Source organism: Hyposmocoma kahamanoa, unplaced genomic scaffold (genome assembly GCF_003589595.1).
Source record: "Hyposmocoma kahamanoa isolate Upper Pololo Valley unplaced genomic scaffold, ASM358959v1 76, whole genome shotgun sequence".
Taxonomy (NCBI): Eukaryota; Metazoa; Arthropoda; class Insecta; order Lepidoptera; family Cosmopterigidae; genus Hyposmocoma; species Hyposmocoma kahamanoa.
In genome coordinates, this window is record NW_020653900.1 from 1921103 (window position 1) to 1937722 (window position 16620).

General features: G+C 36.9%; 1 protein-coding gene across 1 annotated transcript in view; it reads left to right on the forward strand.

The window, feature by feature from the left end:
• LOC113232493 (4-hydroxybutyrate coenzyme A transferase) overlaps positions 1 to 15393 on the forward strand; it is a 35096-nt gene extending 19703 nt beyond the window's left edge. The window contains exons 3-10 of the mRNA XM_026467240.1: positions 4432 to 4570; positions 4985 to 5075; positions 5626 to 5817; positions 8988 to 9114; positions 9843 to 9931; positions 12395 to 12514; positions 13222 to 13368; positions 13936 to 15393. Coding sequence (XP_026323025.1) covers positions 4432 to 4570; positions 4985 to 5075; positions 5626 to 5817; positions 8988 to 9114; positions 9843 to 9931; positions 12395 to 12514; positions 13222 to 13368; positions 13936 to 14120 — 1090 coding nt within the window. The 3' untranslated portion in view covers positions 14121 to 15393. The remainder of the gene's footprint in view (positions 1 to 4431; positions 4571 to 4984; positions 5076 to 5625; positions 5818 to 8987; positions 9115 to 9842; positions 9932 to 12394; positions 12515 to 13221; positions 13369 to 13935) is intronic.
• Positions 15394 to 16620: the final 1227 nt, after the last annotated feature.

Sequence of the window (16620 nt, forward strand, 5' to 3'; positions counted from 1 at the left end):
GTTGGGTAATTTTCCGAAAAATTTAAAATAGTGGTAATTTTTCAGGAAAAAATGGAAAAATATAATTCGAAGACGCATTATTATGTTTTACTTTGAGATATATGTTTTAATGTTAATTGCTATAAAGAAGAAACGCTGGTAAATGTAATTTTCTATAACCTGCTTTACTTATTTTCACAAATTCTCATTATAGAGGTATCTTTAACATTTTCAGAAAAATATTTTTTTTTTCAAAATGGAAAATTTACCAACACTAGGCGCAGTGGCAGTGCCCCTAAGATCTTTACGAGTTAAAGCTCTCCGTTACGGATAGGCGTGTCGCATACCACTAAAAAAAAAAAGAAAACGTACTTGATCCCTATACTTTTTTAATGTGTATAAACAGAACAATAAAAATAATGGGATCTTTTGGATTACGCTCACGCAAAAAAATTTGTTCGATCAGTATCGTCATTGAGAGAGTTCAATGTCCGGATCAATGGAGGCTTTATTAACCAACTTCAAAAAAGGAGAAGGTCCTCAATTCGAATGTATGCTTTTTTGTGTGTATGTTACACGATAACTTCGGTATTTGTGAACCGATTGTCATGACTCTTTTTTTGTTGGAAAGAGGGTATCTCCATAGTGGTCCCCTTTAATTTTGAAGAAAATCATCCGCCTCTAAGGGTGGCTGTTCACGCATGAAGATTAATTTTTATAAATAGCGCCTGAATTTTATTATAAGGAGCAATTATTTTAATGGTTGATTTTGCTTTTCTCCAATTCATGGCGTTTTTCTTTCTCAATATACTTCGAGTAGTGAGATCCGATTTTTATTCTCTTCTGTGTCAAGTCCCCTATAGTGGCGAACAGATGTTATTCCACGTACTTTTGAGGTCGGTGTTTTTAGTACTCTGTGCTGAAATTATTTTGTTCTTCTTATCTGGCAGATGTCCACTCATATCAGGCACGTATTCACTAAGCCCCTCTAAAAAAGTCCGCATAAAACTGTTATTGTTTGATGAATCTAACGCGTATTTGTCATCACGTAGGCAGGCACCGCGTTGTAATTAATATACCGTAGTGCGTCATAGATGACGTTACAGCGAGTAATATAATTAATTATATCACTTAACCTGTCCATGGACAGTAACAAAGTTTGCCGTAAAATTAAACATTAGAATATGATACAGGGTACCCCGTTTCGCTGTATTTTTTTTTAATTTATTATTTTACTTTTAAATTTGCAATTAACAAAACAAAACAATGTCCATAAACCTATACATTTTTTTTTACATTTTTCATACATTGTGCAGTCGTAATCTACACAATATAATAATAAAACCAGTACAGAGTACTAAAAAACCGACCTCAAAAGGCATTCATCCCCTAATTTGCCACCCTTAGAGGTGCAATATTTTCTTCAAATTTAAATGGGACCACATCTGAGGTACCCTTTTTGCAACAAGAAAAGAATTATCAAAATCGGTTCACAAGCTATCGCGTAATATACATACAAAAAAAAGCTGAAGTCGGTAAAAATTTGAAACGTATTAAACATCATTTATTATGAAATATTATTTATCGTTTTGAGATAAGTGTATATCTTTTAATTGTTTCTTACAATATTCCAACCACGGTTTTATTTACGTGTAGAATGCGTGTAGAGAATAAAATTTTACGGTACAATCTTTTAATACTTGCTATAATCTGAGATAATATCATCTTGAATTTCAGTTACAACACCATTGCAGTAGCAATGCGATATTACTATGCTATTACGATTACTTTTTTATATTACTATCGAAATAACTTATTTGACCAGCATTGAGACGGGCATTGGGCCAGTGTGGCGGACTATGGCCTAAACCCTCGCCTGAAAGGAGACCCCGAGCCCAGCAGTGGAACGTACAAAAGGGGTTGATGATGTAGTTGTTTTACCAATATAAGTATTTCAAAGTTCAAGAACTAACTTGAAGTTGTCTAATATTGTTCAAAGCCTTGGCTATAATTGGATTCTAATTATTGTTAGGAATGATATGAACGGTTAGTTTGTAATGCGAAATTCGTGATATACTTTGTTAACACTTCCTATTATGTGTTAGGGACTAGAGTCTACAGTAGAACTCTGCCTGATAGAAAATGGACTGCCGTTCATGTCATTGAAAGCTGCATTGTACAAGCAGGCGGGAAAGTAAGAAAGGGAGAGGATTTTAATGTTTGTCTTTAGTTTCGCGGCATTTCCGCGTTCCCATAAAAAAAATTGAGACTATCTGCTGTTCGCGAAGTGACAAATTATTTTTTTGTAATATCATATAAAACCATAACCCCGTTTTCAGAATATTGAAATTGTTTTTATGATATTTCAGCTATGCGTCGTTAGGGTAAGTTCCGATAAGTCGAAGACGTTAACTAATTTTAACTGTTTTTAAAATTCTCTTTTGTGCTCTATTTATAATGTATTAAAAACGGTTATTTGACCATTTTTCACTTAGTCTTGCGTTGGTTAACGGATGGCAGCGATGCGGCCTATAAAATTCCGGGAAAACGAGACTTTCGACACTATGGGTCGTATTTCAAAACTCTACTCAATGCTCAAGTCAGGATTTGAGCAGACTTGAGTATGATTTCAAGCACTGGAAATACGACTCTAATGGCAAGGACTTGAGTATGATTTTCAGTGCTCACTGCAATACTCAAGTCCTGACTTGAGTATTGAGTAGAGTTCTGGAATACGACTCTAAATCTGAAATAGTTTTTTGCACTATATATTCTTTATTAACTCCGATTATAAAATCAATATTATTTTTATTCTGGAAAATATTTGTAATTTTTATAATGGGCACGTAGGAAACAAATGGCATTTAATGTAGTTTCAGATGGAGAGGACCTAATTTTATTATTATCATTCTTTAATCTCCACAGATTATACTAAGCTCCACGCTACAGTCTTGCCACGTTTATATAACCGGAATAAAAAATGTATGTTTAGTAGTTTTTTAATACTGTTTGATTAAGTGACTTAAGTTTTACAAAGCTTGATATTCCTACCATATTCTTGAGACCGAAATTCCTGAGTTGAAGCCGTATTAGCTACGTCCTTGGTGTTTTGTAGCTTTACAAGAGGTTTTGGCACTCCAGGACCCCGATTCAGAACTCTTCGATATTTTAACCGAATCATTCGATTGGATATTGTTCTCGAATCGAAGGGCGTTTTCCGAGCTATTCAGAACATTCCGAGTTAAACGTTCAATTTGGGTACGGATACGATATCGTTATGCAACAGCGTTTATGGAGTTAGGCGGTGAAATAGATTATAAACAAAGAAAATCTTTGTATATACATTTTTAAGACTAAAGGCCTAAAATATAGGAATGCGTTAGTCTTGCATTAAAATAAATTAATAAAATTATTTTACTTTATTTTAATTATTAAATTAACAAAATCCTAACGGTATTTCTTTTCATATTACATTCTTGCTTTGTAAACAATAGGACGTTCGGTAACTTTCGTTCAATAAACTGTGTTCTGAATAACGTTTGTAGCCTTTGCCTTTCGAGAAGTTCGAGTAATCGTACGGGTGTGACGTCATCTCGGTTCGGTTTCGAATACGACAGTTTGACGTTCGATTTGGGTGTTGTGGATAAAAATGAAAAGAAATCGGACGACAACTGAGTTATCGTAAGGTTCTGAATCGACCACCTGTACGGAATGAAAAATCGTTCCTATAAAAAAATCGTGATTACGTAAAAACTGGGCCACAAGTCTAATAGACTTGATTTTCGAGTTCTTAGGTTAGACTTGATTTTCTTAAAACCAGTGGTTCCACTGAAATTACATTGCAATTAAGATAATATTTGTAATTCTGCTAAAATCTAGTTGCAAAGGCAGTTGAGTATCAATAGAGTGTCAGTAGAATATCATGCCATCAGCATCCATTCGTTCAATGATTATTAGAATCGATGTTGTCTTACTAAAACTACCATGGAAATTACTATGTATACCTTAATTTTTATATCTTTTAATCAGCAATTTAGTCTTTAAATAAAATGTATTTAAAAAAAAAATAATTCGATGACGGATAACAGCTCTTAAATTGTAAGTATAAGCGAATAGAAAGAAACTTCATGTAATTAGTAGACTACGACGTGCCGTCGATTTGCCATTGAAGAGCAGAATACGACAAAATTGCAATGGCAGTTGAATGCTCGATGACTAGCCTAGATTTTAGAATAGGTACCAAACGAAAAAAATCCTGCCATTGACACTCTATCGACACGCAACTGATTAACGATTATATAGATGGTGACAGATCGCTAAAAAGCGGTTTGAATAAACAACCCATGACATTTTGTCAAGATTCCTCGTGGTCATTACTCCGAAATTTCATGGTCTATACATATTTTGTATTATTCCTATCTATGGTCCTAACATATGTTTTTTTTTATCTAGATCCTGTTCCCTCTTTATGGCGGCGAACGTCCGGAAATCAGTAGCCGAAGGTCGATCCGACGCCATTCCTATCTTCCTGCAGGACATTCCCAAGCTGTTCCACAGGAAGATCATCCGTCCTGATATTGCTGTCATCCAGGTGTGTAATTACTCTCATTATTCACCACAGCTTAGATGATACAGGTTTGACCACAGTATCACTTTTTAATACGTAGAGAAAAATGTGAATGTGAAAATAATCTTTAATGCATGACCACAAGAGTTTTAAAATCTTTAGTATCTCCTCACTGCTTTAAGAAATAATGGGCCTTACATGTGTGTGACATAGATAGCGACTTAGTACTTTCATTTGCTACACTCCTGACATTCTTTCATAAACACGTAAGATTTGTGGTAAAGAAAGTATTATGGTATCCCACAACACTTTTACAATGTTGACCCCTCGTAAATTTATTTACTACTTGCAAATAAGTGGTAAATATAGTTATTAAGTCTAAACGGGGTACCGAGCCGTTGTCGTTTGCGATGATTGCATTTACTGTTTCTCCAACAGGTATCTCCCCCAGATCACCACGGGTACTGCAGTCTTGGCACGTCTGTGGACTGCGTCAGAGCAGCGCTCGCCAATTCAAAGATCATTATTGGTAAGGTGATACTATATTTCAGCAGCAGTAGAGGTCCTTGTGAAAGAGTTCATACGGAGGGTAAGGGTGCGGGTGCAATTACTTGTTATCTTATGTCTCAGGGTGACGTGCGCAGTGGCAGTGCCCCTCCGATCTTTGCGATTTAAAGCTCTGAGTGGCACTGCAACTGCTATGGACATGCGTGTACTTACCATCTCTTGTTCGTCCCGTCACTTGATATTATATAAAAAAAAAATAGTTTTCTTCAGTGTTCTAACACTGAAAATTGAGGGACCTGGCCTCAACGTGCTTCATCAATCATCAGTGTTTTTGAATTTCAGTTCAATTGTCATACAGATTATTCAAGAAGATCACCAGTATCAAACTCTTTACTTTCCCATGGTCCCTTCATCTTCGGGCTACTGCCCGTACAACCGAGGTGATTCTTCATGCTCATTACCTCGGGGTTCTTTCCAGCATCCTATTAAAGCGTTTGCCGCTTATCGTTGTACAGTAATGTTGGTCCTTTGAGCCGGATTAATTGACGCAACAACCCCTTTTCTGGTTTTAGCGCAAGTCAACGAGAAAATGCCTCGCACGTTCGGCGACGCGATTATTCACATGTCGCACATCGACTACGCGGTTGAGGACAACACGCCCTTGCCGGAGCACGGTGTCGGCAAGGGCGCCAGTCCTGAGGAGACCAAGATCGGTCAGCTCATTGGAGAGAATCTTGTTGAGGACGGTGCTACTTTGCAAATGGGTGAGTTATAAACGGCATTGGCAATAACAATTGTTATCTCGAAGACTATTCAAGACAAATATTTACTTCAGTATTAGATAAGCGCAGCGTAATTATCTATTATCGTTCGTGCAAAACTGGTTTAATACGTGTACCGCTTGTTTGGTTAAGATCGCATCAAACTTGCCATTTTAACTTTGAGTCGTTCATGTCCTAAACGGTATAATACTCTGACCACGCACAGGCGGGAGCGTTCCGGGCGCGGGAATTTTTGTAATGTTTGAGTCCTTATGAGCATTGAGCGGCGGCGGGGCGGGCGCGGTCCGAGGTCGAACACTATGACAAGCAGGCGGAGCGGCTGCGGTCCGGGAGCGGGGCTTTAGCAGCCTTGGATGTCGTATTTTTTTGTGTGTTTTTATTCAGTTTTAACATGAATTCGACCGACTTTTCTTTTGCGTTGGTAGCGCTAATAAAAGCAGAAAATTTTCTTGATCTTTATCCGAAAGCGATGTGGTGCTTTCTTCAAAATCTGTGTCGAAAATGAAACGTGGCCGCTTCTGGTGTCACATTGACCGCCTTCTCTTCGCTATTCCGCCGTGAACTATGCTTTGGACACCTGTGTGGCACGCCCTGGTACGCATTCGCTTCCCGCAGGTTTGTGCCCTAACCGCTTTTCCCGCTGTACCGTCTCTGTGAGCTGATCATACACAGTCTAATTCGATACATAACTCACAAGGCAAGATATTAGACCTTATCCTAAACCAGTCCGGTGCAAAGTTACGGAAGCTCACCCGTTAGTCGTGTTGAAAAATTTCATCCACCACTTCACGTCGAAGGTATGTCACATAACAAAAAGTTTAATAGAAAATAATGAATTTATATACAGGTTCTACAAAACGGATGTTACAACTTGTAATTTCGAACTTGCTAAAGTTAAGTGAGAGACATACTTGATTTAGATTGCTACGATTTTTTGCAAGTGCAAAATATGCACCAAAAGCGATGTCTAGGATTTTCTATCCAGAACGGATCTCAAAATCTTTAGTTACACTTCGTGTAAAACAAAAGTATCACACAAAATATAAAAAAATTGGGTACTCTCGTGATTATGACACGTTCACTGTGTTGAGGGCTAGAGTGACGTTGGCATATGATCAGTGCTTTAAGGGTTACAAGAGTCGTATAGAGGAAAATCTCAAGACGGATGTAAGGACATTTGGAAATATGCGAAGTAAAAAAAAGCGACAAACGATTTATGTATATATATATATATATGTATATATACATAAATCGTGTATATATATATATATATATATATATATATATAATATATATGGTACTTGGTGCAACGGGCTGGTGTCCGCAACTTGACGTCAAGGCGCCTATTTTGCCTATATATGTTGTTGATGATGTAACATTTTTTCGTCAATCAACATTAAAGGATCTCTGGGATGTACTGGATGCTAAATCAAGTTTAACTTCACATTACGATTATGTAATTGCCACGATAAATAAAACAGTTGGATTTATTTTTAGAACGGTAAAGCCGGAAAGCGTTTTGTTACTTTAGTTTACTTTGATTAGGAGTGTATTGGAGTATTATTCGGTGGTGTGGTCCCCTTTCTACAATATAAACATTGATAGAATTGAAGCTGTCTAAAGACGTTTTCTCCGGCACTTAAGTTCCAAATTCGGTATGAGATATAAGGTTGCCCACATATGTGGATAGGTTGAAGCAATTTAGTCTCAGGACGCTGCAGTCACGGCGTGTCCTTAAGAGGGAGCAGAGGAAAAATTCCTAATCTTCGATTTGATTTTAGAGGGGTATATCCACTTTAAAGTTAAAAATAAAATATTGTATGAGTAACTACAGGATATATTCAAGCATAGACATTAATCAGAAACATAAAACAATAAAGTTTCCTCGATAGATAAAAATCAAGAAATAATCTCTAATTTTCACATTTTTTCGGTTTATCCTCGAAATGCTACAGGTTATTAGGACAAAAATTAGATAAGTAATTATATTTATGCATGATCGACAACTGTCACAAGGGATTTTTTTATTCCCCTTTAGTTTTAGAGTTCCCGCTAAAACGAATTTAGTACTTTTAATGCGCAAAATTCAACATCTCCTATCGCATGTCACGCGAACTTCAGGCATATATTTGTTTCACAAATTTGGGCGGAGCCAACGTCAAAACTTTTTTGGCATGCTCCCTCTTAATAATCTTCTCGCCATATATAAAATAGCTCATGCAAAATGAAACGCATGCGAATTTTTGAGCCACTTCTCTTTGAGGGTTGGAAGTAAACGTATACAAAGAATGTTTCAAGTGCCATGTTTTACTTATAACGTTACCTACAATGATCCTATATTCCGTATGTGTTGAGTCTATAATGAAATTCACAAGGACAGGTGTTTAGACATATATTTTCCAAGCTATCCAGCATTTTTTAAATCTTGCATTCTTAAGATAAAGCAGTAGAAATGTTTAGACCGTTACTTTCGTTACGTTCATTTGAATTGGTTACTTATGTTATAATTTATTAATTGTAGTTTCTTCCGGTCATAATGTGACTGTATTGTATTTGTTAAATTAATTTTTGCGCTGTGTCCAATAATATGATAAAGCTGTGCGTAGCTGTTAGTGGAATGCAAATTTATTTTCTATTTAATTTAGCAATATAAATTAGTATTCTGTAGTTGTGCCAATAAATAAATATTTTTGTCGAGTGACAGTTAGTTAGCTATTAGTGTGAAATCTGTAGTAAAAGTTGTTACCATTAATGGGAGGAAAAATCCCCTTTCGGGTACAATATACACAGTTAGTTAGCTATTAGTGTGAAATCTGTAGTAAAAGTTGTTACCATTAATGGGAGGAAAAATCCCCTTTCGGGTACAATATATTTAACACAGTTTAAGGAATGGTCATTCTCGGAATAGTGTTCACCTAATATCCGTGCCAATTTTTATTATTTAATAATTCGATTTTTTATCGTGCAATATTATTTCGTAGCCGAGTATTGTATCGTGAAATATTATTTAATAATTACACGATAATATATTTGAATGTTTAAATAATAAAAATTGCCTAGGAAAATAGGTCTACTAGTCCGAGAATGACCGAGAAAAGTTAGTGCAGTACAAAGCTTTTAATAATATTGGTTATGTTATTATCGCTACGCAGGCATCGGTAGCATCCCCGACGCAGTGCTATCAGAGCTAAAGAACCACAAAGACCTCGGCATCCACTCGGAGATGTTCAGCGTAGGTGTCATTGACCTGGTGCAACGCGGTTGCGTCACTAATAACAAGTGAGTGGGCTGTCTATAGTCCATTTGTTTAGGTACTTCACTAAATGTAAAAAATCTTGAGACGTCTATGTAATGAAATAAACATTTATAAAATGATTACTTACGTTCAAATACAAAATACGCATATTTAGCTTCATATGAAATTGTAAAGTATATGTTTTGATGTATCAAGATTGTTCACATTTAGTTAAATACCTAAACAAATGGACTATAATTATAACCATAAATGTTTGTTATAAATGAAAAATGGGGCCAAGTTCGGCATAAAGAGTAAAGAAATTTATTTACTTCCCCATACGAAATATCAGCATCGTCACAGACTGTACGCACATACCGATAATCACTCTTACCTCTCAAACCTGGAAAGCAATAATACCATTTCTTTTTATAATATCAAGTAACGGGACGAACGAGTCGTGCGCCTGATGGCAAGCTACACACCGGTCTATAACAGTGCCACTCAGAGCTTTAAATCCACGCCACTGCGCCCGTCACCCTGAGACATATTTGACAAGTCCCATGTGCCTGTAATTTCATCAGCACCTTTACCCGTCAAAACGTAACGCAGTAACGCTGACATCAATGCTTGACGGCAGAATTAGGTACTTCCCAGGACGAACTCTTTCACAACGAGCTCTACTGCTGCTTAAACTGGTTCTGATCTGGGTGTGGGTTACTGGGAATTCCCTAGTTAGCGATCTCGATAACATTACTATTAACTTTTCCAGGAAGAAAATGCACAAGGGCCGCATCGTGGGCAGTTTCCTTGTGGGCAATAAGAAACTCTACGACTTCGTCGATAACAACCCTTTCATTGGTGAGATACACTAAAATATATACTAAATTAAAAAGAAAATGGAGTAGATCCATGTCACACGCGCACAAAAATTATTTCGTCTGTGAAATGGCAACCGGAACTATCTCAATTTTGACAACTTTACAGGGATGAAGAAAAAACATGTTTGCGTCATTTATCTGGTTTATTAAATAAAAATACGTAGTTTCTAAATATTTTTATTCCACGTTATTAAAGACAATGGAATTTCTTGCAACGCTGCAGAGTATGGAATAGTATAAAATGGTATTAAAAAGTGAAATCTTTAGAAAATTTATATAGTACCAGTTGTCAGTTCACAGTCGATTTACCATTTAATTTGTAGCGACCAACTGTCACACTTGAGTTCGCAGCAGATATTAGTAACATAGAAACTCCTTGTTTTACGTTTTATCTTTTTGAAATTGGATTTTTTTTTCAGTGAAAATAAAGCATGTAATACTGTGAACTAGTCAATAGTTTTTAAATTTTATTTTAATCTAGTATTTTTTTAATAGTACAATATTTAAAATGTACATATCAGGGATGCCGTTGCAATCTGCAGATGCGTGATTTTTTTTGTCAGTATAAATGTGGGTCATTCTAGGATTAGTGATAAATCAATTATCGTTAATTTGAGTAAAAACCAATATTTTACATAATTTTATTACAAAAGAGACTAAAGACAGAAGATATAAAAATATTAAGATATTTATTAATATTTTGTTGTAGGCCGTTCTTTACACGAATAGAGCTGGGCTGTCTTGAATGAAAAAGTTCATAAATCAATGTAAAGACAATAATTTTTGTTTAGAAAACAATCAGATCGGTCCCTGCACTATACGCTGCTGAATTTCCGATCTTTGATTGGCTAATTAGCACTAGCACAGGACACGCGCTTTGGGTAGGGTGTCATCTCGACGGCCTTGTAAAAACCAAACATCTGTATCCGCAAAAACTCTACATCGATTGATGTGGAAGGAGATACTTAAAAATATGCGGATTATCCACGGTTGCGGCATCCCTGACACATATGTACAAGGAAAAAAAAGTGTAAACCGTAATTGAGCGAAAATGAGTTATAAAATATATCATTGGTTTAGATTTTGTTTCTGTATCAATCTGTCCATCGAGGATATAACCAGAAATAGACGAAATAAAGGCCATCCATATCTAGCAACTCATCAGGCAAATGGGCTTTATATCACTTTTAAAAATCAACTCTCGTTTGCGCTGAAATCACGAATTAGGAAGCTGAAATAGTACAGCGCCAACAACTGACCTGTGTGTACGTCTCCGTATATTCCAAAAATATTCTGTATTTATTGCATCGAGTATATAACCAGAAATAGAGACGTAATGTCATTTAATTTGTTTGAAAACTATTCTGCCATATCATTGCTGTGACAACTGCGCTCTGATTGGCTAGCCCGAATTCGTGTCGTCAATAGGTGTCTGCAACTGTTTCACATCAAATCGACCAGTTAACTTTGGCTCTGCTATATTGGACAAAAATTGCAAAATTACATGTTTAATATTTAATTACCGATGAAATGTCATTCCGTTTGTTTTGTAACTAGATGTTTTGCTGTTTTTCCCCACCACCAAATGGAGCAGCACGGCATTGTTAGAGATATTATCTTTATTACAATAAATACAGAATATTTTTTGGAATATACGGAGACTTACACACAGGTCACTAGTTGGCCTGTCTATATTTCAGTGCAAACTCTCGTTGATATTTATAAGAGCTATATCGCTAATGCGTTACCAGGAATATATGGCCCTTATTTCGTCTCTATTTCTGGTTATATACTCGATGATTTATTGTAATAAAGATAATATCTCTAACAATGGGGGACTGTTCCATTCGGTGCTGTAGGAAAAACAGCAAAACATCTAATTAAAAAATAGACGGAATAACATTTCATCGGTAATTAAATATGTAATTTTTAAATTTTCGTCCATTACAGCAAAGCTCAATTTAAACTGGTCGATTTGAAGTGAAACATTTGAAGAGACCCGTCAATTATTTCGAATTCGGGCTGGCCAATCGGAGCGCAGTTGCCGTAATGATTTGGCAGACGACTTTTCAAACAAATTAAATGACATTTCGTCTCTATTTCTGGTTATATACTCGATGCCTGCCACACTGAAACGCGCGGCCGCTGCGCGCTTCATTTCAGTTATTGTCACCTAAAAAATGTCAAATACGCTTATTTTGCTTAACAATAAAACTGAAACTAATTAAGATAATAAATAACCGCGTAGAGGGGGCTGTAGATCTCGTTTCGCTGACTTCAGATATGTTAATAACTTGGTTAGTTATGATAAGTAGGTGTTGTTAATACTACTTATAAATTATTTTTTATAAAAATTATTTCAAATAACATTTTATATTCTTACACGGCGTCGAAATTCTGTCACACGATAAAGGTGGTAATAATAACGGCTAATGTATTGCAGAAATGCTGGAAATCGACTACGTAAACAATACGCACATCGTGTCTCTGCAGCCGACCATGACGGCGATCAACTCTTGCATCGAGGTCGACCTCACAGGGCAAGTCTGCGCCGACTCTATTGGTAAGACATAAGGACTCTATTGATTACAATTAATGTGCGACAGCTCTTCAGAAAATATTCTTTTTTTTTTCAACATTCAGTCAATATGTTGACTGTCATAATTATGTCAATATATCGACATACATCTATCAATATGTCGAAGTCCCTTTGTCACTATATCGACATCTTTGTATCTGTTACTATGTCGATATCTATCTGTCAATATGTCGACGTCTATCTGTCAATATGTCGACATCTATCTGTCAATATGTTGACATCTATCTGTCAATATGTCGAGGTCCATTTGTCACTATATCGACATCTTTGTATCTGTCAGTATGCCGACATCTATCTGTCAATGTGTCGACGTTTATCTGTCAATATGTCGAAATCCATTTGTCACTATATCGACGTCCATGTATCTGTCACTGTGTCGACATCTTTCTGTCAATATGACGACGTCTATCTGTCAATATGTCAATGTCTATCTCTTAATATATCAACATCCATCTTTCACGGAGTGTTATATGCAATATACTTTATTAATTTGTTATAATACGTGTATATACCTAATTTGTTACATGAAGGAATAGACGTAAGACCTAACTGCCGATAGTACAGGGGATGCTGATTTAGGAGTTTGGGACAACATTAAATCTGTTTTTTTTAACATTTTTATTTTATTATTTTTGTTTATTTGGTTAAAAGGAACGTGAATATGCCTGCAGGAACACGCATGTACTCCGGCTTCGGCGGGCAGGTGGATTTCATCCGCGGCGCGGCCGAGTCGGTGGACGGGCGCGGAAAGCCCATCATCGCCCTGGTCTCCACCACTAAGCGCAACGAGACCAAGATTGTGCCCACGCTGAAAGTCGGTCAGTATCAACCTCACTATGTTTGTGGTGAACCGGTTTATTATCACTAGATTTAGGTATGACTTTTACTTTACAACGGCATGACTTTTGTATTATCATGGCATGAGTTTTACTTAATCACGCCATGACTTACGTTACAATGGTATGAATTTTACTTCAGCCCGGTATAAAGTCATACCATAGCTTGATCATCATAGAACGAAAACTTCAATTTTTTAAACTTTACTCGACTTTCCCAGAGACGACAATGAAGTAATAATATATGTGTAAAAACACTGTTGTATGAAGTTTAATATAAATAGTCGCTTGTCCATAAATCCATAACTCAAAACAGTCGTTAAGTATTTTGCATTAAGAGTTGATGCAACTTTTTTGGTTTTGGTTGATTCCGTGTCACGGGGAAAGACTGAAGAACTGAATCAATCACGGTGGAAAAAATATATAGTAAAATTGAGGATGTACACTGATGAGTACACAGTGTGAAAACACGATTCCGTAACTGCCTCCGTGGCCGAACGGTTACCAACCGTTATATATATATATAACGGTGGATATATAATCCAACAGGAGCGGGCGTGGTGACGTCCCGCGCGCACGTGCACTACGTGGTGACGGAGCAGGGCATCGCGGACCTGTTCGGCAAGACGCTGCGCCAGCGCGCGTACGAGCTCATCCGGGTGGCCCACCCCGACCACCGCGAGGCGCTCGAGAAGGCCGCCTTCGAAAGGCTCAAGTGCATGCCCGCGCCCTAAACCCCTCACCACACGGCGCGGGGCCTCGCTTCATGACGTCACGGTTACTTGTCGTGCAAATTCAAATTACATTAGCGAGAAAAATAATAAGCATTGAATCGAAAATATATTATAGACAGAAACCTGGCGAATAAGGCAAACCCGAAGCAAGTCAAGTGCCTTATTTGATTTTTAATTCAGAACTTAATCACGTAAAGTTTTATAAGTGATTACTCACGTATAAACCATATTTTATTTACCTCGACGTTTCAGACGTATTGCAATGTTCGTGGTCTATTAATCACGTATGAAATATGTTTTATACGTGATTAACCACTCATAAAACTTCGGGCCTTAAGCCCCGAATTAAAAATCAAATAATGTGTGAGAATCGTGAAAGTTTAAACCACAGTCTAGTGCCACTCATCATCAGAGCGATAAAAACAAAACTACAATCGATATAGTATAGTCACTAGAAGTCTGTATTGTATTGATGTATCTGGCAACATTCGCACAGAATAAACTCCCAAGAAGTCGCAGAATACGGCCTCTGGGTTGCCATTCTCCAAATTTACTACTGTTTTAGTAGATTTTGTAGTTTTTCTAGTATTATAGATAAATTGTATAAAAATCAATCAAGGGTTATAAACCAACCGCTCTGAACGAGCTCATTCTTCGGCCTAGCGTCGAGCAATCAACGACCCCTGAGAATGCCTCGTGGTGAGGCGAAACACGTGTCGGGTATATTTTTGGTGGTGGTTTGTGACTGTAGTTGCGCTTGTGTTATTTATTTTAATAATTTTATACGGAGGGAGGGTGGGGAAATTAACTGCATGAAAAATATTCAGCACAAGCGCAGCTATTTTGCACGGTTTAAGCTTCACTGGGTACGCGGTGTTGCATTTTTATGTATAAAAGTCGACTGCCAGCAATTGTTTTTGCTATAGCTATAGGATAGCTATGTCGTTTTTTGTTTCACTTAGGAATTAAAACTAAAATATGCATTTGAATAATTGGTAATGAAAATCTAGAACGATAGAAAGCTCCATTTAGTGCGTAGGAATTGGAGCTGCATTCCTCCTTATCTGCAACTGCAGCGTCGACAAGTTGCTCATTGTGACTACATCCTTAGTGACATCTAGATCCTAGTCTATATAAAATGCCTTAAACACGTCAATATTACGCTATGTTGTTTATTGTATAAGCTTAAATGCATTTTTCAGGTAATATATATATATGTACATTTTCATTTTTTATACATATTTCAGGTTCGTGTAAAATCGAAAAATAATTGTGTTACTTTTGTTTCAGCGAATTTATGTAGATTATTTATATAGATTTGTATATTGTATAAACTAAATTGTTTTATTTCGGCATTGTTTAAGTGACTTTGCAAAATATTGTTGTGTTTTTATGTAATTAATCAGTTAATTAAATGAGTTAATCACCGAGTAATTAAATGAGTTAATCACCAGTTTGTTTTTATTTGAGAGACGCAAAGTTGTGTTTCAGCTACCTACAGGATATAGATATCTATATGATATTGCTATTTTGATTAAGGCGCTGCGCAAACGTGTCTTGTGTTGATTTTGTATGAAAATAGAACATTCGCTTACAGTTGCCGGTTGCTTGTATTCAACACAAGACACGTTTGCGCGGAGCCTAAGCGGCACAGAAGGTTCGTGGTGACCATGACCGAATTTTTGGAATGGGATAATCGGGTAAAAAGTCGCCATTTCGTCATCATCGTCATATCAGCCGAAAGACGTCCACTGCTGAACATAGGCCTCGCCCAAAGAACGCCACACGGTCGGTCTTCTGCTGCTAGCATCCTGCGGACTCCTGCAAACTTCAAGTCATCGGTTCACCATGTGGGTGGTCTGCCCACGCTGCGTTTTTCTTTCTCGAGAAATTCTTTGGCACCATCGGCTATCTGTTCAGCGAGTAAAAAACATGATTTACTCGGTCCGCCGTTCAAAAGCTACAAAGGCGTTTTAAAGTCCACATCCTCAAACTCGAGAACCACAGCGTCTAGTTTAGATCTGATTGCACAGCAAAAAGTCGTGATTTAGTAAAAAACTAGATTTAGTCGTCATGCCGTTTCAAAGTTATAACGATGTTTTACTGAAATAAGCTTATTCCAGCAGTATTTTTTTTTAATCTCAATCAAATCTAAGCTGGGAGCTATGGTCCTCGCCATAGCTCCCAGCTTACATTTAATTGCACCCAGAAAAAGTAGTGAATTAATCGACTTTAGTCGCAAAGAAAAACATTAAAACCAATAAATGCCTCTTTCTGGCTAACCATAATATTAAGCCCGCTATGTGTTACAGAAATCTCTTTTTGCATAGTCCAGGGCATACAAAACTTGATAATTTGAACTTTAAGTTGTTACTATTGCTTAAGTCACATAGTTTAAGTCTTAAGTGTCAAGCTTGACAAACTCTTGGCCTTGAGAATTCTCCTAATTCCGAAGTGTGAAATTCCTAAGGAAGTACAGATGATAGCAAATCAAGCTACC